Source organism: Astyanax mexicanus, chromosome 2, assembly GCF_023375975.1.
Source record: "Astyanax mexicanus isolate ESR-SI-001 chromosome 2, AstMex3_surface, whole genome shotgun sequence".
Taxonomy (NCBI): Eukaryota; Metazoa; Chordata; class Actinopteri; order Characiformes; family Acestrorhamphidae; genus Astyanax; species Astyanax mexicanus.
In genome coordinates, this window is record NC_064409.1 from 71,917,223 (window position 1) to 71,939,145 (window position 21,923).

The 21,923-nt window shown below is 38.8% G+C and overlaps 1 protein-coding gene across 3 annotated transcripts in view; it reads right to left on the reverse strand.

The window, feature by feature from the left end:
• Window positions 1-732: 732 nt before the first annotated feature.
• Window positions 733-21,923, reverse strand: part of gabrb2a (gamma-aminobutyric acid type A receptor subunit beta2a) — a 121,560-nt gene continuing 100,369 nt past the window's right edge. Inside the window, exons 7-11 of one of the 3 annotated variants that reach the window (XR_007437891.1) lie at window positions 21,588-21,740; window positions 7,756-8,000; window positions 7,031-7,171; window positions 1,271-2,737; window positions 733-1,042 (exon numbers count right to left, since the gene is read on the reverse strand). Coding sequence is in view for 2 of the 3 variants with exons in the window: in XM_022671995.2 (XP_022527716.1) it covers window positions 2,390-2,737; window positions 7,031-7,171; window positions 7,756-8,000; window positions 21,588-21,740 (887 nt within the window). In the remaining variant the exon portion in view is untranslated. Of the gene's footprint in view, window positions 2,738-7,030; window positions 7,172-7,755; window positions 8,001-21,587; window positions 21,741-21,923 lie in introns of all 3 variants that reach the window. The other 2 variants (XM_022671995.2, XM_022671996.2) reach the window with 2 other exon arrangements.

Consider the following 21,923-nt stretch of genomic DNA (forward strand, 5'->3'; position numbering starts at 1 on the left):
TCCTATTATGGTTCTGATATTAATTATGAGAAACTGCTGCACAAACTGGAGCTTAAAAAAGAAGATGGCGCATAATTTGGAAGCGACCCTGAAATGAATAAACTTGGTGCTGGAAAGAGTGTTCATCTATTGGTTATCCCCAATGCCCACATGACAGTTTTACTGAGCAAAGACTAAAAATGAGTGATAATATTAAATATAATAGTTTTATCAGAAAATCAGGACTATAAAAAGGCTCCTGTCCTGCAGAATGAGCTGCAACTCCAGTATGACTCACAGGATTTTATTGTGACAGTAAAATGTGTTTATAATAGTGAAATTGCTTTAAAAGAAGATGTTTGGCGTGAGGCCAGCACAACTCTTACAGTAGCTGTGTTTGACTAGGTGATTAGGTCGTGTCCCAAATGGCTCCCTACTCCCTATATATAGAATATAGTAAATTAAACTACAGTAATGTAGAATACTAATGTGGTTTAGTTTACAACCAAATAGTGCATTTAAAGTTCAACAGTAAAAATATGAGGCTTGTTTCTCTTTTAAAAACATTGTGTTATTAATGTTTTTTTTAATGTGAATTGATTTTTAAGATTCACGTTGACTTCATTGACCCTTCCACACACACACACACACACACACACACACAAACACACACACACAAAGAAAAAAATACAATAATAGTAATGCCCACAAGCCATGCCAGCAATGACAAGATCCTCAACACACTCCAGAAAGTGATGTAAGCTTGACCCAGCTTTAATAATTTAATTTAGATACATTTTTGTTATTTGTTGACAGTCATTACACAATATATATTTACAGGTCATTATGAAATATCATTACAATTTACAGGATTTTGTACAAAATTGCCTTCCAGATGCCTTGATTGTTCTATCCAAATACTGTCGTGTTTTTGATATGGTGACTTTATTCATTTTTCAGCATTCTGTACTCTCAACAAGCGGTGCACGTACAGGCTGTGAGAAAGATCCCGGCCGCTAGCCTGCTCTGCACCAATTACAGATCTTTCTCCACAGTAAGAAACCTAGTACACCAAAAAATACATGTTTAAATAATGATTTATAACATTAACATCTGATAGTATACTATTGAATTATAATTTTTTTTTTAATAACATGGTTTTTAATATCATCTATGAGCTCTTCTTTTTTTTCTCTTAAACTTAAATCTATCGATAGTGATAATGAATTACAGGTATGTCGTTTTCTTTTTAAATATCGTTTTTTTTTTTATATATCAAGGGGTAACTCACCTTGTCCATCATCATTGATCATTGTCATTTGTTGAGAACACTTCAGAGATGCTTAAACAAACAGCCTTTAGCTCTCCGCCTTTTGATAGCCACCCATGAGTTTATACAGTGTAGAGATGAGGATTGGTGTGTGGAGTGTAGTTTTTGATGGCCTACGTTTGGACAGATTGCCAGGATAATGACGCATCTCTATCTTGTCCTTCCACGGGGCCACAAATGTCCTCAGTCATAGTTCGCCCCAATCTCGTTCCATTTCCCTCAAATGTTCAGAGTCCCCACCATAGGAGGGGCAAGTTTAAGCCATTTCGGGTCAGCAGGCCCGTCCGCATCCGCTCGGCGACGTCATGATGACAACAAGTTACCTGGCGTGTGTTTTTTTTTACCCTGTTTGGCTCCCAGAAAGACAGTGCTTTGCAGTTGCGCCCAAGCGAACTCATTTTTCGAAAGAACAGAAGGATCTTTTATAACCAGTCAAAAAACTAAAATGCATTGTGCTCCATCTCGCCGCAGGAGATGTGGAAAACGAAAACGAACCGAAGCATGCGTTTTTTTAAAAGATGTCTGAAAGACAGCAGTTTTAACTATAGGAAAATAGGCTTTCAAGGATGACTCCTTCAAAAAATCATCTATAAAGCTTTCCTGGATGCAGTAGGCATTGTCTACGAAGTAAATAGATAGACTAACCAAAAAAACGAATCCTTAAAAGATATGCAAACACAAGCATAAATATTTGATCCACAGAGTAAGCGAGTAAGCTACGAATGACAAATATACGTGATATACTGAAACTCCGCAACAGGCCCCAGTTTTTTCAGTCCAGTTTTTTTGTTCTTCTTTTTTTTTGTTGTTGTTGTTGTTGGTGTGTTTAAATTGTCAGTCGTTATCGTGGTGCTCTCGGAAGAAAAAGAAAGTAGTTGTAATCCTGATTTATTATCATTTTTTTTGTCCCCGCGTGTTCCAAGTCTCTTTACCTCCAATAAAAGCAGAAAGAAATCAGCGAAAAAGGGGCGCAGTGTTTGTTTTTTTTTCTCGTTTTTTTTTCTCGTTGTCGTTAATTCTCATTAGGTTTTCTCTTTTTTAAACGTGTTCTGGTCCGCTCGCCGTCCTCTCCGCCCCTCCTTAATGGACGTAGTAGAGCCAGTAGACCACGTTGAAGAAGGAGAAGACGGTGGGGAAGATCATCCTGGACCACTTGTCGATGGAGTTGACGTCGGACAGGTCGGGGATGTTGACCTTGAGCTGCGAGGCCCGTCTCCTCAGGCGGCTCTTCTTCTGCGTGGAGTGGCGCTCCAGGCCGCTGTGGCCGTAGTTGTGGCGCGCCAGGGCGGCCCGCCTGTACTGCAGCGTGGAGCTGTCGTAGGCCAGCATGCTGCTGCTGCGGGGGTCCCCCAGACCCCGGGACAGATCCCCCGGGCCCATCTCGTTCTTCATCTCCACCGTGGTCAGCCGGATGTCATCTGGGTTCATCTGCGAACGGGGGAGAAAGCGCATTATACTCTTCTCACCCATCCCTGATATATCTTCTCCTCCAGCAAATATCTCCTGCTGTGTGTGATTAAACTGTTTTAACAGATTTTAAACTCTATTAATACTAGAAGTATTAATATCTCCACCATGGTGAGGTTATTAAATAGCATGTAAGCAAAGCATTAATATCATTCAAATGTCTATTATACTAATCATTGCTAGATTTCTTTTCTTTTTATGCAGTTACAGACACTACACAGTCACTTTAATGGCACTTAACTGACTTAAATGTGCAAAACTACCGCTAACAAAAACACTTTAAAACATAAATTAACATAAATTAGGCTAAAAATCAAATTGAGCAATTTTCTTAATCAAATTTTAGCTGTCGATGAAGATGTGCTTGGTGTCTAAATTTTGCTTCAGTCTTTCTACATTCCTGCCCTGGAACTACGAAGTTAATGTAGCTAATAAGTAGGCTAATTGATGTTTTTTTTTTTTATCTCACACTTGTTTTGAAATCTTATCTCAAACAGGCTTGATTATACGGTTTCTGACACTGTATGACATATTACTACTGTCTATGAAATGACAACTGACAAAAAAAAGACACATTCAGGTCTCCTTAAGACCTGAGACCTGGCTGCTGCTACTGTTTTTAGCGATGCTAACGCTATGCTAAATTGCTAGCATAGATTTAAAAACGTAGCTGATGATTTGGTGCATGCAGGTTGTTGGTGTAGCATAATGGCTAACAACACCATCAACAACATCCTACACTAATAAGTAATAAGAGTTCTTAGGCTCTAGTAGTAGCAGATTTCTTACTCCTTTGTCCTATTGGTGTTACGTGATTGACATATACGTTGCTCTGAATAAGAGCTTCATCTGAATGTAATACATTTAAATTCAATGAGCTTGAACTTGCTACTACCTTCATAGCTCCAAACTTATAATCAAGCCATAAGTAAGTTATACCAAGTTTCAGATTTTCTAAGCTGGTGTTTAATGGTCAAGGTGGTTGGAAAGCTGGTTGTTAATCCAGGTAACGTAAGCTTTATTATTCTATCAAACTACCATATTTTTCGCACTATAAGGTGCACTTAAAATTCTTTAATTTTCCCAAAAATCGTCAAAGCACTTTATAATCCGTTGCTCCTTATGTATGAATTTTACCAGTCAGGTATTAAGGAACAGTAAAGCCACTCTGCTGAAGTACAGCGTTATACAGGAGTGTCAGTTCAGTATATATCAGACTGTAGCCTGCTGCTAACCCCCGCTAGTGCTGCTAACCGCACTAAGTGCTAGCCCTTTTGCCATTCAGAGGTGGAGCACCATTAACATTCGCCAGTAACCATGCTAAGCGCTAGCTCTTTCTCTATTATCTCAGAGGATAATAATACTATCTGCGAGTGAGCTACTGCATCATGTGGGCGACTGGGGTTCAATTCCCGGTCTGGGTCACTATGCTGCACTACACCAAAATCTATTAACATTAAATTGGCCCACCTCTGTAATAAGAATAACCTTGCAAGTGACGCTGAATAAGAGCGCCAATGGTCAAATGTCATAAAATGTATCTGACCAGAACCAATATGTTGTACCTGAGTGACCAGTTTTTCATCCACTTTGACCATCTAAAACCATCTAAAAGCCAAATATTGTCTTCAGCCTGATTTCTTTGGCAGGGCAGTTAGAGTTGGTCAATCTGGTATTGATAAATATGATAAATTATGTTTAATATACTGAGAAAAAGTACATTTTAGACACCAAACATGACTTTGTAACACTTTAGACTATGGGTACTTAGGTCAGAATGCCTCAATATTCTTAAGCCTTAAAATGTTTATTAGAAATGTTTAATAATGTAATAATTAGTTGAGCCATTCCTTTTTTTTTTACAATTTAACAATATTTTTTTTTACTGTCATAAGTACTGTTTAAATTGATGTACCCATATTGTAAAGTGTTACCCATGGCTTTTTTTAGGGTAAGCTAGGGAAAACTGCACATTTGATTTTTTGCCAAACCATTGCTTTAGTCTATATTATACACACATATTTTATCATTTCTAATGCAAACTGTGCTATAATTTGAGCAGCATTTTAATACACAGCAAATACAGAATAGTCGTTTCCGAATTTCAACCATGGCATGGTTAAAATTCTGTCTGCAAATATAAATAATCAGGCAAATAAACGCAAAGGAAAAGGCAAACTTATGAAGGCAAAGGTCCAGAAGAGTGGTGAGGGAAAGGGCTGCTGAGATGGAGGGAGGGAGAGGCTGGAAGAAGGGGAGAACGCAAGGCTCCTCTGAATCCCCCCAAACCACCCTGCAATGTGCTCTGATTCATCCCGGTTTAAAGCGAGGAAGCCTACTGCACCCCTCCCCTCCTCTGCTTATGTGGGTGTTCGCTTTGCCATGAAGCTGTTTAGCCTTTGTTGCGCTATGACTGGTGACTAACCACCCAAATCTACTCTGAAAAAAGCGTCTTTTTTATGTCTTTGTCATGGTGATTTAAAATCCTTTTACGTGGCTAAAATTGCTGCTGTTGACTAAGCAGGATGCATTACAGCAATCCTATAAATGACTTTCTCCGCTACAGCCTACCTGGAGGTCAGAGCGTTTACTGACCATTAGTGTTTCTATTTATTTTTTACTCAGAAATCAAATTAAAAACCCTCCCACTGATTCACTTCTGTTTTTAGCTGATTGTCGACTCTGCCAGACAACTCATGTAGCACCTACGCTACACGACTGCCTGGCTGCAGGTTAGCCTCAGCTAGGTGAGCAATCAGCACACGAGCTAGATTTCTAATGAGTTTTTAATTAATACAACATATCAAAACAAATATTTTTTAAATATACTACTATAATTATCTGGTTTAAACATCAAGGTTTTTATAGGAAATGTTTTATACGGGCTTTATTTTGTATGTATTAGTTTTTATTGCTAGCTGCTTTCTATTGTTAGCTGCTAGAAAGCTAGCAGAATTAAAAACTATTTCAGTCCATTTAAGTCGGGTTAAATGTAGTATAAATGTAGTACAAAAAGTATTTTAACCCTCTGGTGTCAATAAACATGCCAGTATATCATTTAATTTGACAGTATATCAAACTAGACGTTTCCATTAATATCTTTGTGATAATTCCAGCATCATCAATATGGCTTTGGCAGTCAAGTTTTATCTCAGATTTAAGAAGCATGAAAAACAGAATACACCATCTTTTCCTTGGAAGAAAAAATATACTAAAAGTGTAGCAAAGTAACTACCAGTTACTAGCACTAGTTTTCTTTATTGTTTGGTTTATTTAAGATTTTTATTAGTTTTAGGAACAATATAATTTTTTTGTTAATTTATTTTGCACGGTATGATTAAAAGGTCTTTACATTGTTAACTTGGAAAGTTTTGTGTCTCTTTTAAAAAAAATAGCCTGGCCAGGTCAAGCCTAGCTTTCGCAAAGCATAAAAAGAAAAAAAAAAGTTTTTCTTAAGTTTTTCTTTAAATATTTTAGTCCAGAAGCATAGGTAAGATTATCAATATGCTGGCTGACCAGCATCAATAAGGTGGTTGACCAACATGACCAAGCCAATTTTTCAAGCATCAAAAAACAGCTTAAACCATCTGATTTTGCTGGTAGCTGGTCTCGAGCTGGCAGGGATACCTTTACATTTAGACATATTTGATCATTAAACCTCCAGTAAATAATAATAATAATACTATATGATTATTAAAAATAACTATTTACATGGTATCAATTAGACAAAACTAATATTTTATTATTTTTTGCACACAGTATTTGTTTAATAAATTAAATAATGTTCTTTTTTTTATAATGTTCTGTATTTTCAATTATTTTAGTTCTGTAGATGAGAAATTTAGGGTTTGTTCTGTTTCTGAAGAGGCTGGAAGGGATGTTAAAAAGAGAGCGCTGAATCTCAGGCCCTGTCACTCACGCTGTGAAGGTTTCCATACAAAAACAAAGGTGTCGTCTGCAGTCAGCAAATGGACATGCGCACTAGAGGAAAGAGTTTCAGGTGCAAAGAGTAACTCAAATCAAAAAAAGAGGGAAGTGGGGAAGTGGAAGTGGTGGAAATGATGATGGCTACCATCATTACTCTAAACCAACCAAAAAAATCAACAAATACAAAAAGAAAAAAAAGAAAAAAAAAAAACAGCTTAGGTGGTTTGCTTATTGCCATTAATTATTTATTTCTGATTGCTTATATCGATGCAGATCCATATATATATATATTTTTTTGTTGTTGTTTTACTTTCGAGTTGGCAGTACCTTAAGTCTCTGCTCGCCTAGTCCTAATGCAGCATCCTCCGCAAAGATTGGATCCCACATCGAGTCATACACGTCAATTTCCCTCTGTTTCATTCTGGCATAGAGAGCATCGTCTCTCTGAACTACATTTCCCACCATCCACTGCAAGTACACAAAATCAGCACTCAGTCAGTTACTTGGGAAATGGAAGCTTTGCGACACTCAAGAGAATGATAGCTAGGGAAGGAGAGAAAGAAAGAGAGAGAGAGAGAGAGAGAGAGAAAGAGAGATAGAAAGGGTTTTGGCACATCTAACTTATTCAAGCTCAATAAGATTATGAAGCGAGCAGCTTGACGCCCTGCCAGCCCTGAGCTGAGAGATGACTCGCCCTGTGCAACGGCAAGGTCAACGCTTACTGCTACCCAAACTCTGCTCTGATCTGCCAGAGGAGAAAAATAAAACAAACAAAAAAAAGAACACAATGTCCTTTGGAGGGTAAAAATCCATTCAACTCTGGTTGATCAGTAAGCCTATGCCACTGGAAAAAAAAATAAAGGTGAATTTCCAGAGTCGTAGGGAAAAAAAGCTAAAGCCCATTGATCCTGAAAGGGCGCGGGACAGAAGTCACAACACATAACCTCAAAATAACAAACCAGCTACCTCAGAGGAACAGCTGCGGTGTACAAAACCCTAACCAGGTGTTTTTTTAGTGTTCTGTTCCGTAAGGACGTCCAGGCTAACACTACCTTGTTGGGATCTGGCCTCAGTTTCTCGTTGTTGGCGGTGGCAGCCTTCTCCGCCGCCTTCTTCTGTCTCTGAGGGCCTCGGCCGAAGAAGATGTAGTTGACGAAGGCGTACTCCAACAGGGCCAGGAAGACAAAGACAAAGCAGCCCATCAGGTACATGTCTATGGCCTTCACATAGGGGATCTTGGGGAGGGTCTCTCGCAAGTGAGTGTTAATGGTGGTCATAGTCAGCACAGTGGTGATACCTGCAGGTCAACAACAAGGAGGCATGTGGAGAATAAATTAAAGGATAGCATTAATTAATTATCATTCAAAATACATGCATACATTAAATTACTTCTATTAACTGGCCAATTTTTTGAATACTATTAGAAACACCTACCTTCTAGGTTCAGTATATTGGTGTACAGAACACAAGTAGTTTGTAAGTCTAAAACCTCAAGAAGAAGTTTAAACCCACAACCCTCTCAGAAACTCAGGACTCGATTAATGACTCAATGTAGAGACCCAAGACTTTCCTCTCAGAGACTCAGGACTCGATTAATGACCCAACTTAGAGACCCAAGACTCTCCTCTCAGAGACTCAGGACTCGATTATTGACTCAACTTAGAGACCCAAGACTCTCCTCTCAGAGACTCAGGACTCGAATAATGACTCAACTTAGAGACCCAAGACTCTCCTCTCAGAGACTCAGGACTCGAATAATGACTCAACTTAGAGACCCAAGACTCTCCTCTCAGAGACTCAGGATTTGATTAATGACTCAACTTAGAGACCCAAGACTCTCCTCTCAGAGACTCAGGACTTGATTAATGACCCAACTAAGAGACCCAGAACTCTCCTCTCAGAGATTTAGGACTCGAATAATGACTCAACTTAGAGACCCAAGACTCTTCTCTCAGAGACTCAGGATTCGAATAATGACCCAACTTAGAGACCCAAGACTCTCCTCTCAGAGACTCAGGACTCCATTAATAACTCAACATAGAGACCTAAGTCTCTCCTCTTAGAGACTCAGGACTCGATTAATGACTCAACATAGACTCAAATTTGGAGGCTCAAAAAAAGATGGACTTCAAAAACTCAAGATGTAATTGGATTAATACCCAAGAGACTTAATCCTCAACTTAGACTTTCACCTCAAACCTCAAGACCTCAAGACTCAAAACTAGACTAAACTCACACTTTACACACTCAAGACTTGAACTGGACTTGAATCCTAGAGTTTCATGACTACACTTGGACTTGCACTGTAGAAACCCAAAACTTGATGTGGACTTGGACACTTGGACTCAGGCTTGTGAGTATACTAGTACTTGCATTTCAGAAAATGAAGACTTTACTAAGTCCAGCACATTATACTAACTACTGGATTGTAGTTTAAACATCAGAGACTCATGACTTGAATCTCGAAGACTCAAGACTAGTCTTTAACTTATACCACTGATCCTCAAGACTCACAAGTTCAATTTAGACTTCAACTTAGGCTCGCATCTGAGAGACTCAAGACTAAACAAAGACCCGCAATTTAAATAGTCAAGATTTGAATTGGACTCAACTCCTAGATGCTTGACTCTAATTTACATCTCAGAGACTCATGACATAGACTTGATTCTCAAAGGCTTAGGATTCGACAATGAATTAGGTCAAGACTTGGCCCAAGGCTCAACTCTAACTCTTCACTCAGAGATTTGAATGAAATTAAAATCTCAGTGACCCAAGACTCAGTTTATACATCCTTAGTTCTTAGAAAGTTCTGATCATTTTATATTACACTGTTTGTAAAGTATTTTTTGTTACATAATCTTGTCCAGCCTTACAGTTTTAACAGGAAGTCATGAGAGTCTCTTTATATAAGTACACCTTTAAAAAATATATATGTAGCTTATCATTTTTCATATTCATATTCATATTTTGAATATCTGCCTGTCTTTGTCTCTTTGTCACTGTCACGAAATAGCTTTAGCTTTATACCACTGATGTACAGTAGCTCAAGGCTAAATAAGGCTGAGTGGGATTTTTTGTCAACGTTCAGTAAAGTTACAACCCGGCAACTGTCTCTAGGAAGCACTGTGGAGCCAGGCTATGTCAATCTGTCATCTACTCTGTACCCCATCGATCACTGGTCAGATTCTGATCACAGGAAGTCTGCTAACTACATATTGGTCCGGGTAGTGGAGCGTTCTGAGCACAGCAGTGAATGTGGCTCTGGCAAAAGCAGCAATGGTGCTGCTGGGGGTTTTACACACAACAGAACTGACCATTGATGAAGGACTAGAGGACGGTGAACACAATCTGTGTATTAACAGATGGACTGTGGGCTCTCACTGTGCACCTGCATCGTAGGAGCTTCTAATAAAGTGGCCAATCAGAGTACAGTCCAAAACTATATGGACAGTAGAACAGTACAGCACCATGGACAGCAGTGCAATACAGCACTCTCAACAGTGCAGCACAGTACAGCAACAGAGATCTCGACATCATACAGAAACCATGACAACTATAGTACAATGGACACCAACAAAGTGTACATCAAGTGAACAATGTACACAAGCACATTACACCATGATGGACACCCAAATATTACACTTATTAAAGTTATTACAGTGTGTTATAGTATGACGTATCCCAGCATAGCACTATTTACTGGATGGAGTATAGAATTGTAGCAGTATGATGGACACCAGTATCTTACAGAATGAACAGTACAGTAATATCAGTATGATGCAAAACAGTAGGCATAAGTATAGTAAAGTGAGAATATAACAGTATGATGGATACTGTATTAAACAGTAAACAGTTCACATGTATAGTACAGTATGAATAGTATGCTAGACACCAGTATAGTAAAGCATGAAAGATGCCAATGTAGTACACCATAATACACATCAGTGTATAGACACCAGTGTGGTACACTCTAATACATATCAGTGTCATACAGTATAATAGACACCAGTGTATTAGAGAGTAATATACATCAGTGTAGTACACTATAATAAACACCAGGGTAGTACACTATAATAGACACCAGTGTAGTACACTATAATAGACACCAGTGTAAAGGCACCAGTGTAGTACGCTGTCAAAAACACCAATGTACAGACACCAGAGTAGTACAATACAATTGACCCTGGTGACACAAACATGAGTCCAGTACAGTATAATACACACCAATGTAGTACAGTGTAGTACATTATAATTTATTTCAGTGTAATACACTATAATAGACACTAGTGTAAAGGCACCAGTGTAGTACACTATAATTGACACCAGTGTTGTACCATATAACAAACATGAGTCTAGTACAGTATAACACACACATGTGTACTACACTATAACAGACACTAGTGTAAAGGCACCAGTGTAGTACAGTGTTATACATACCAGTGTGTAGACACCAGTGTAGTACACTATAATATACACTAGTGTATAGACACCAGTGTAGTACACTGTAAAAACACCAATGTATAGACACCAGTGTAGTACACTATAATAGACACTAGTGTAAAGGCACCAGTGTAGTACACTATAATATACACTAGTGTATAGACACCAGTGTAGTACACTGTAAAAACACCAATGTATAGACACCAGTGTAGTACACTATAATAGACACTAGTGTAAAGGCACCATTGTAGTACACTATAATTGACACCAGTGTATAGACACCAGTGTTGTTCCATATAACAAACATGAGTCTAATACAGTATAATACACACGTGTACTACACTATAACAAACACTAGTGTAAAGACACCAGTGTAGTACACTGTAATAAACACCAATGTATATAAACCAGTGTAGTACACTACTATTGACACTGGTGACACAAACATGAGTCTAGTCCAGTGCAATATACACCAGTGTAGTACAGTGTAGTACATTATAATTGACACCAGTGTAGTACACTATAATAGACACTAGTGTAAAGGCACCAGTGTAGTACACTATAATTGACACCAGTGTATAGACACCAGTGTTGTACCATATAACAAACATGAGTCTAGTACAGTATAATACACATGTGTACTACACTATAACAAACACTAATGTAAAGGCACCAGTGTACTACAGACACCAGTGTAGTACACTGTAATAAACACCAATGTATATAAACCAGTGTAGTACACTACAATTGACACTGGTGACACAAACATGAGTCTAGTACAGTACAATATACAGTGTAGTACAGTGTAGTTCATTATAATTGACACTAGTATAGTACCCTATAATTGACACCAATGTATAGAGACCAATGTAGTACACTATAATTGACACCAGTGTATAGACACAAGTATAGTACCACTTAAGAAACAAGGGTCTAGTGCAGTGTAATACACACAAGTGTAGTATAGTGTAGTACACTATAATTGACACTAGTGTAGTACACTATAATAGACGACAGTGTAGTACACTATAATAGACACCAGTGTATCATAGTACAGTATAGTATAAATATATGGATAAAACAGTATTCTAGTCCAAAAGCAGGTGCAGTTTTGTAAAGAAACACAGAATAATACAGAATTATTGTGTGTAAATCTGAATTATGATCCACAGTGAAGAAGAAGGCGAGTGATATTGCACTCTGCAGAATGATACACGTGTGTCTTATTACACGATATGAAATAACCTTGCTCCAGGGTTCTAATCTAATACTTATATCACTTACAAAATGTCACCATTTATCATCTTCACAGCACCGGATCCATAAATAAAGCACATGACGACATAGCTGGCTAATGTAAACACGGAAACGCTGCTGCCAAAGTCAATGTCCTCTTCCCTTCAGTCAGAGCCAGGGCTGAAAATACACACTTCCTCCACCAATTCACTTCCCTTTAACACGGATCCACCAATACTGACCAGATACTGAGATCCATGCAAAACACTATCAGAGAAAGAGAGACAGACAGAGAGAAAGAGAGGAAGAAAAAAGAGACCTACCTCACCATACCTCACTGTTCACTATTTATAATATTACAGTAAATCTACAGTAAATTGTCCAAATATATATGCATATAATGTATGTTTTTGTTATACTTTATTATTATTATTATTATTGCTGATTTTGTGGTTTGTGTGCTTTGGCAACTGAGACAGTCAAGGAAAAAGAGAAAGAATGTCAGAAAGTGGTCATAAAGAGAGAGAGATTAAAAGAGACAATAAAAGATGGAAACAGTTGAGCCTGAAGAAAGAAAAGAGAGAGAAAAAATGGAGAAAGAAAAAAGAACGAGAGGGAAATTAAAGAGCAGTAGTGAAAGATATATAGATGTAAAACAGAGACAGAGAGAACGATAGAAGAGATAAAGAAGACAGAGCGAAGAAGACAGATTAATAGACAATAGATAATAGATAGACGTAAAAATACAGTATTAATGTATTGTTAATTAATTTGTTTACTTTGTACTTTTTTACTTATACTCATATTACAGGAAGTTACATTTTGTCTTTGTTTATGTTTTTTTTCCTTTTTTGTAATACATGTAAAAGTATTTTATATGACTCTTTATGTCTCTTGATCCTCTTATGGAGTAAAAAGATGCTTTATACTGTAGTAGTTTTATAGTGATGTTTCTATAGTGATGCTTCTGTAATGTAGCACTTTGAGATTAGTTTTAAATGTAAACTGCGTTAGAAATAACATTTATTTTTATTATTATTAAAAGTATTTATATGTATGTATTTGATTTTTAATATTATTTTTATTTTTACTACCCCTTTTCTCTTTGCTCTTTTTTCATTGAATTGGCAAAAGTTTTTAAACTGCAACTCATGCTAATCATTAATTCATGCTTTCGTAAGCTGAAAGTTAGAGATTTAAATTGATAGAAAAAAGGAGAGAAAGAGCTGAGGCCTGTTTGAGTTTGATGAACTGAGGAAGAAGCACAAAAATAGACAAAAAAACTGAGAGAAAAAAATGAGAGTGGGAAAGAGTGAGAGAGGAAGGTGCGAGAGAGAGAAACAGTACACAGTACAGAACGAACAGAGAGAAATCGAGAGAGGGATGACGAGAGTGGGAGGAGAGTGAGAATAAAGTGGTCAGAAAGAGAGAGAGAGAGGGGAGGAGGGCGATTGGAGAAGAGAGGATAAGAGACAGAGGGAGAGATTAGCAGAGAGAGCGTGAGAGAGGGAGGGAGAGAAAGATAAAGAGAGATGGAGCGAGTGATAGACAGACTTTCTCAGGCTTCTAATAGAGCTATTGTATTTCACTCTAAACAGCACGCGGAGGCTGTAGCATCTGTTCAGCTGTCACCCGGCTCTCCGTGCAGACAGATTGATTGTGACAGGCAAACCCAAAACTCTAAACCGCTCCCGTGCTCATCACTCACCTATCCTATCTCCCGCTCCCCCCCGCAGGACCGCTGGAGGAGACGGGCACTTTTTCATCACGCCAGAACACGGCCCTATTAGCCAGAAAACACACCGGTAACGACCATACGGCCGAGAGTTTGTCGGCGCAATCAGAGGCAGCAGATCAGAGGGGATCCGCCCGTGCGCTCTTTAATGGCGCTCAGAGCAGGACGGCTTCTCTCCCAGCGACGTCCCGCCGCCTTCACAGGACACCCTGACTGTTCTCCTGCTTTATTGGAGCCAGGCAATTTCCACACCCACGCCAGCCCAGCCTCCATCTAATCTAGTTTGGGGATAAACTGGCTGCCACAAAGCCCTGATCACAGGACGTCCTCATTTTCTTCTGGAGGACTGTTCCAGCATTCTGATCACCTGCCTGCAGAGGAACCGAGGAGGAACGCTGCACAAATATCACCCTCGCGTCCTGGACTGGACGTTTGCAGCAGCCCCATTTGGTTCCCAAAGGACTTGTGATCAAATGCTTCCTACTTAAAGTCAAGATGGCAAAATCCCAAACCCAAAATCCCAAAAGTCCCTATATGCTCCCGATATACTGTACAAAATGTGCACTACTGCTTTTGGACACCCATTCTAATGAATCATCATGCCCTACAGAAACCGTCCTCATATCAAGCTTATGGTCTAACTCTAAACTCGAACTGTTCTCTAAAGACTCCACTTCCCAGCATGCACCAACACCAGACTTCACTGACTCCACTGATTCCACTCATGACACATGACACTACTGCGTTCCCACTCTCCGAGTTACTAATTAGCTCCACCTGTCCTCACTAGTATATAAAAAGAGTTTTCAGTACTTTTTGCTCAGTTCATTGCTGAGTATTGAATCTAGCTTTCCTAACTCTGATTTTGCCTTTTTGTTACAGACCCTTTTTTGTATCTCTGTTTATTATCTTTTGCCTTTTGGCTCATTTTATTGATTAACTGTTGCTGACCGCTTTTGTATTTTTGCCTCCTCTTTTACCTTCTCCTTTGTTTTGCTGGATATACCCTATATATATATATATATATATATATATATATATATATATATATATATATATATATATATATAAATGTATATATATATATATATATATATATATAGTATGACCCTGCTTTGCCAGAGAAAGTCCCAACAGAACCAGCCCAATGTAAAGTCCATGGTTTACAGGACCAGCCCAAAATACAGTAACTAATTACATGGCTAACTAATTCTGACATCAACACTATAGTCTAAAATATTAATCCCTAAAAAACAGTCACATTATTGTGCTACTGTTCTTTGAATCAGTTCTAATTTCAAGCTTTTGTGATCAATAAGAGCCCAAACCTCTAATATTTAGCCAATGGTCTGCAGGACCATTTTTGCTACACAGCCATGACATCTACTGAAGGTCTACAGAACCCGACCTAAAATAATAAACTGGGATAAACTGGCCACAAAGCCCTGATCACAGGACATCCTCATTTTCTACTGGAGGACTGCAATGGCTGCAACTTAACTTAGCTTAATGGAGCTAAATGTATTGATCAGTTTGGGTGTCCACAAACATGTAGACATCAGTAAAAATGTTGTAGCTAAAACAAAAAAACACTTGGATATTTAATTAATAATTGAATAAAAATTAATAAAGTTTGGTTTTGGCTTCCTCCTGTAATTCCCTCTTTGGTTTTATTTAGCAATATTAACAGACTGACACTACTGTTGAGTTCAGGAGTTAGATTACACTTAAATTACCATATTTTTTGCACTATAAGACGCACTTAAAATCCTTTAATTTCCCCCAAAATCGTCAGTGCACCTTTTAATCCCGTGCACCTTATGTATAAATTTTACCAGTCAGGTTGTAAGAAGCAGTAAAGCCACTCTGCTGAAATACAGTGTTATTCAGGAGTTTCAGTTTAGTTCTCCAGTACTGGGGTTGCATTAGCATTAGCCGCTAACCACGCTAGCTCCTTTGTCGTTCAGAGGTGAGTATATCGGGCTGTAGTCCGCGTGTTTACCATGTTAAAACAGGCTAAGAAAACTCAGGGTTTCTCGGGTGGCATTAGCCGCTAATGCTAATGCTAATTCGGGAGTCTAGGCTAACTGTACATAAATGGAAGTGCTTTACTCACCCAAATAAACAGGAGTTTTCAGGAGAGAAATCTGTGTAGATTAACATCCAGCATTTATTTGACTTTAAAAGACTTACTTAGCTTAGCTTTACTTAAATTAGTTAGCTACCCCCCACCACCACCCATCGGCGAGACCTGCTAAATCAGAAGTTCCTTATAGTGTCTCTTAAAATGCGCCTTATAATCCAGTGTGCCTTATGTATGAGAATAGACCAGAAAATAGACATTCATTGACACGGTGTGCTTTATAATCTGAAAAATATGGTATGTTGAAATATGAATTAAATCTCATAAATAACTCTCTAGCCATTCCCTCCTCTTCTGCGTCTCTCTCACATACCTGTATCTGTTTCACATACCAACATACACATTCAGGATGGTGTTAATTTCCTACTTTAAGGCTTATGTTAAAAAAAAATTAAGTTACACTGACATATGTCATAAATAAATAATGCAACATGCACCACCATACACAATTACCTGTTCTTTTTTTTCTCCCTCCCAAACATACAGAACATGGATGTACAAGCATTTTAAGAAGTGATTAATCATGATTAATCACAGAAAACCGTTGTGATTAATGTGATTACATTTCTTTTAATCGATTGACACCACTGCTATATACAGGTTGTTAGGTATGAGACCATAGGGGGGAAGGAGTTCAATATATGTGGTTTCAGTCCCAATCCTAGGGGACCTCTGTGCTCTCCTTGCTCGGTCACGCCTGCCTCATCTTGGCAGCTAATTATCAAGTTGAATCAGGTGTGTTCAAGCAGGAAAAACACTAAACTGCACTGAAGTCCCCACGGACTGAGACTGAGGAGCAGCACTGTAAAAGACCAGCCCCACTCTCAAGCCTATGGTCTACAGAAATAGCCCTCAAATTAATGATTATGGTCTACAGAACCGGCCATAATATGAAGATCCATATGATCTACATTAGTGTTCCTCAATCCTGGTTCTCGCATTCCGCTGCCCAGCACATTTTAGAGGATTGCCTGCTTTAAAACACCCACTGGAACATTCAAAGTAATGGTAATGAGCTGATTAGCTGAACCAGTGTTTTAGGATAAGAGAAAGCCATTAATTTACTGGCCAGGAAGGCACCAGGTCTACAGGTTATTTGTTATTGGTCTAAAAAATCTATTGGAAAATAAACTAGACAAAATAAAGCGCTAGACAAAAATAATAGATCACTTCAGGTTCTGAATCAGTTTCTCAGATTTTTCTATTTATAGGTTTATGTTTGAGTAAAATTAACATTGTTGATTTATTCTGTAAACTACAACCAACATTTCTCCCAAATTGCAAATAAAAATATTGTCATTTAGAGCATTTATTTGCAGAAAATGAGAAATGGCTGAAATAACAAAAAAGATGCAGAGCTTTCAGACCTCAAATAATGCAAAGAAAACAAGTTCATATTCATAAAGTTTTAAGAGTTCAGAAATCAATATTTGGTGGAATAATCCTGTTTTTAATCACAGTTTTCATGCATCTTGGCATGTTCTCCTCCACCAATCTTACACACTGCTTTTGGATAACTTTATGCATTTACTCCTGGTGCAGAAATTCAAGCAGTTCAGTTTGGTTTGATGGCTTGTGATCATCCATCTTCCTCTTGATTATATTCCAGAGGTTTTCAATTTGGTCAAATCAAAGAAACTCGTCATTTTTAGGTGGTCTCTTATTTTTTTTCCAGAGCTGTAAATACTTATAGTAAGCAAATAAAAAAGCAAAAAATCTACCAAATTGGGTCAGCAGTTTTTCTTAGTAAGGTTTCTTAAAACAAGCCATCGCAAAGTCTCAAAGTTTGTGAAATAAGACTTTTGAGTAAATAATCTTTTGGCCTAAATTTAGAAACAAAAATCTAAATAACTTGATGACTGATTAAGATTCCTCCTAAAATAAGCTAAATAATGCTTAGTAAGACAAAAAAACCTTTTCAGAGAAAAAAAGGTTAATTGACTTGAAGTTAGATCATTTATCTTGCCGTGCAGCCACAGGATGATACACGTAGTCTATAAAATTAGTCCTGATATCAAGCTTAGGGTCTTTAGAACCAACCCCAGGGTGATAATTGTGCTCTGTAGAAGCCCATGTTGCATAGGACCTGTTCTATTACTAAGTTTATGGTCTGCAGGACCAGTCCATAATATCAATCCCATGATCTACAGCAGAGACTCTTAAACTGGACCTCTGGAACACCAAGATGGTCCAAACAGAGAAATAGAACTACAGTAAAATGAAACTAATGCTTCATGGGAACAGCCCATAATGACTTATAATGACTTATGGTCTACAGAACCAGTCCTAACATCAAGTTTAACAGTCTACAGAGTCTACAGAGAGAACCAGTCCAATATGAAGCCATGTATCCAAAGTACTATAGTTAAGAGCAATAGTTTTCAAACTGGACCTCAAACTGGAATACCTAGATGGTCCAAATTTCTATTACAAACAGAGACATAAGCCCTAATAAAGCTTATTCTCCATGGGACCAACCCATAATGATACTTGTGGTCTGTAAAGAAGTCCAATAATGTCAAGCGTAATGGTCTACAGGGCAAGCCCCAACAGAACCAGCCCAATATTAAGCCAATGGTCTAATGAACCAGCCCATAATGACACTTATGGTCCACATATTAGAAACAGGATCACACTTATGGTCTACAGAAACAGTTCTAATATTAGTTTAACAGTCTACAGGGTCAGCTCCAGCAGAGTCAGCACAATATTAAGCTTATTATAGAAAGTACTATGGTTAAAAGCAGAGTTCTCCAACTGGTTCTCAGGAACCACCAGATGGTCCATTTTCCCCAAATATTGTATTGGCAACAGATATACAGGGGTTGGACAATGAAACTGAAACAGCTTTCATTTTAGTGTGGGAGGTTTCATGGCAAAATTGGACCAACCTGGTGGCCAATCTTCATTAATTGCACATTACACCAGTATTTAAGCTCAGTTTTGCTTAAAATATTGCAATGCACACAACATTATGGGTGATTTGTCCTTCAAAAGAGGACAAATTATTGGTGCACGTCTTGCTGGTGCATCTGTGACCAAGACAGCAAGTCTTTGTGATGTATCAAGAGCCACGGTATCCAGGTTAATATCAGCATACCACCAAGAAGGACCAACCACATCCAACAGGACTAACTGTGGACGCTGTAAGAGGAAGCTGTCTGAAAGGGATGTTCGGGTGCTAACCCGGATTGTATCCAAAAAATATAAAACCACAACTGCCCAAATCACGGCAGAATTTAATGTGCACTTCAACTCTCCTGTTTCCACCAGAACTGTCCGTCGCCACAATAAATTATTGTGCTCTAAAACCCGGTGTTTCAGTTTCATTCTCCAACCCCTGTAGAACAAGGCAAATAGGACCACAATCTATAGGACCTAGCTAATCTGAAGCTTATACTCTATAAGGCAGACCCAGGATGACACTTTTGGTCTACAGGACCAACCCCAGGATGGTCCTACAATCTACAATCTACAGAAACCTTCCTAATATCAAGCTCAACTCAACTAGCTCAACTAGACCAGCCTAGTACACCAGCCCTTTTTGACTAAGATCGAAAAAACCCTGGTTTACTGAAACAGAACCCCAACAGAACCAACCCTTGGTATGGCCTACAGTCTATAAAAGCACCCCCAATATTTAGCTGCAATGGTCTACAGCAGGGGTCGGCAATAGGATGCAAGCATGAAACATCTGGCCCGCGAGGTTGTTTGAACTATAATGAACGATAATGAAAAAAAAAAGAATAAAATGTTTCTCTGGTGAGCTTTTGTTTACACTCCTCCCCTCTCTCTCTTTGTCATTCTTGTTTTTCTGCCCATTCTTTGGCTCCCTATCTCCTTATAAGGGTGTTTTTTTTCCCCAGTCGTTTCCCAATTCACTAGCCGGGGCAGCGGTAGTGTATTGGACCGCGACCCTGGCTTCGATTCCGCGTGAAGAGCGGTGTGTTTAATTATTTATTAATTCCTTTCTTCTTGGGTTTACCTGCTTTCAGATCATTTGTTCTGCAATTGGGTTCAACAACCCTCTGGGCTGGAGAGCTACTAGTCTGTAGCACTCCTTCCCATTACACTTCATTTTCTAAAACAGATTTTTTTTTTGTGGCCCACCACGTAATGGCTTGGAAAATATAGAGGGTAGACTCAAGATGACACTTTTGGAACCAACCCCAGGGTGACACCTTCAATCTACAGAAACAGTCCTATTTTTTAAGCTTATGGCTGATGCTTATCAAGCTTATGGCTGGTGTATTCTCCTAATACACCATCTCTTGGTGGCTAAGATTGGACAACCCTGGTTTTACTGGAACAGAACCCAACAGAACCAACCCTGAGTATGACCTACTGGTCTATAGAAGCAGCAGTACATTATGTAGTCTCTAAGAGCAACCCCAATATTTAACCAATGGTCTACAGCAGGGGTGTCCAAACTTTTTTTGTTGGGGGCCAGAAGGAGAAATATATTTGAAGTCACGGACCACAGACTCTGTAATAAAACAAATAATGAAATATACCACTTTAAATAATACTTTTTTCCTGATTATTTCATTCACACACCATTTTACTTGACTTACTATCTTTATCTATGACAGTGTTGTGTAAACTAAGATTTTTCAAATTGATGTTTAATTTCATGATGTCTCTTAATATTAAACTCCTTAATTACGGCAACTTTTAGACTCTTTGGCCCGTTTTTCTGTGCTAGAAATGCGCACCCTCTCCGCTTTTAGACTCTTTGCCCCGTTTTTCTGCGCTAGAAATGTGCACCCTCTCCGCTTTTAGACTCTTTGCCTCGTTTTTCTGCGCTAGAAATGCGTACCCTCTCCGCTTTTAGACTCTTTGGCCCGTTTTTCTGCGCTAGAAATGTGCACCCTCTCCGCTTTTAGACTCTTTGCCTCGTTTTTCTGCGCTAGAAATGCGTACCCTCTCCGCTTTTAGACTCTTTGGCCCGTTTTTCTGCGCTAGAAATGCGCACCCTCTCCGCTTTTAGACCCTTTCTGGCCCGTTTCTGACACCTAGCGTTCAAACTTTGACTCTCACATTATAAAACCTGCTTAACAGCGGGCCAACTTTCATTCTATTTCTAAAATACCTCGCGGGCCGCTCCAAAAAAGGAAACGGGCCGCAAATGGCCCCCGGGCCGTAGTTTAGACACCCCTGGTCTAGAGGAATATCCCTGATATATAGTCTAGTCTGTTCAACCGAATTAAAATTAAGGAAAGTCCTATAGTCTAAAGGAATATCCTCTAAAAAACGTTAAACATTTCCGATATGATGTCCGTGGACTACAGAACCAGCCCTAAAATGAAGCTCATTGATAGAAATCCCACCTAGAGCCACACGGGCAGCGGAGGCATCGTAGTTGATCCAGAAGGAGACCCAGGAGAGGATGGTGATTAGGATGGAAGGCATGTACGTCTGCAGGATGAAGTAGCCAATGTTCCTCTTCAGTTTAAAGCTCAGGGACAGCCGTGGGTATGAACCTGAGAGAGAGAGAGACAGAGAGAGAGAGAGAGAGAGAGTAAAGGAGGGAGGGAAAAGTCTTTTAAGGTGATTTTTTTTTCTTCTTTCACTCTGTAAGTCAAACAACCACCTTGGTTAATATTTGAATAAGCTCTAAATAGTTGAGAGGATGTTCTTTCGTATCGTGAATTTCCCACTCATGC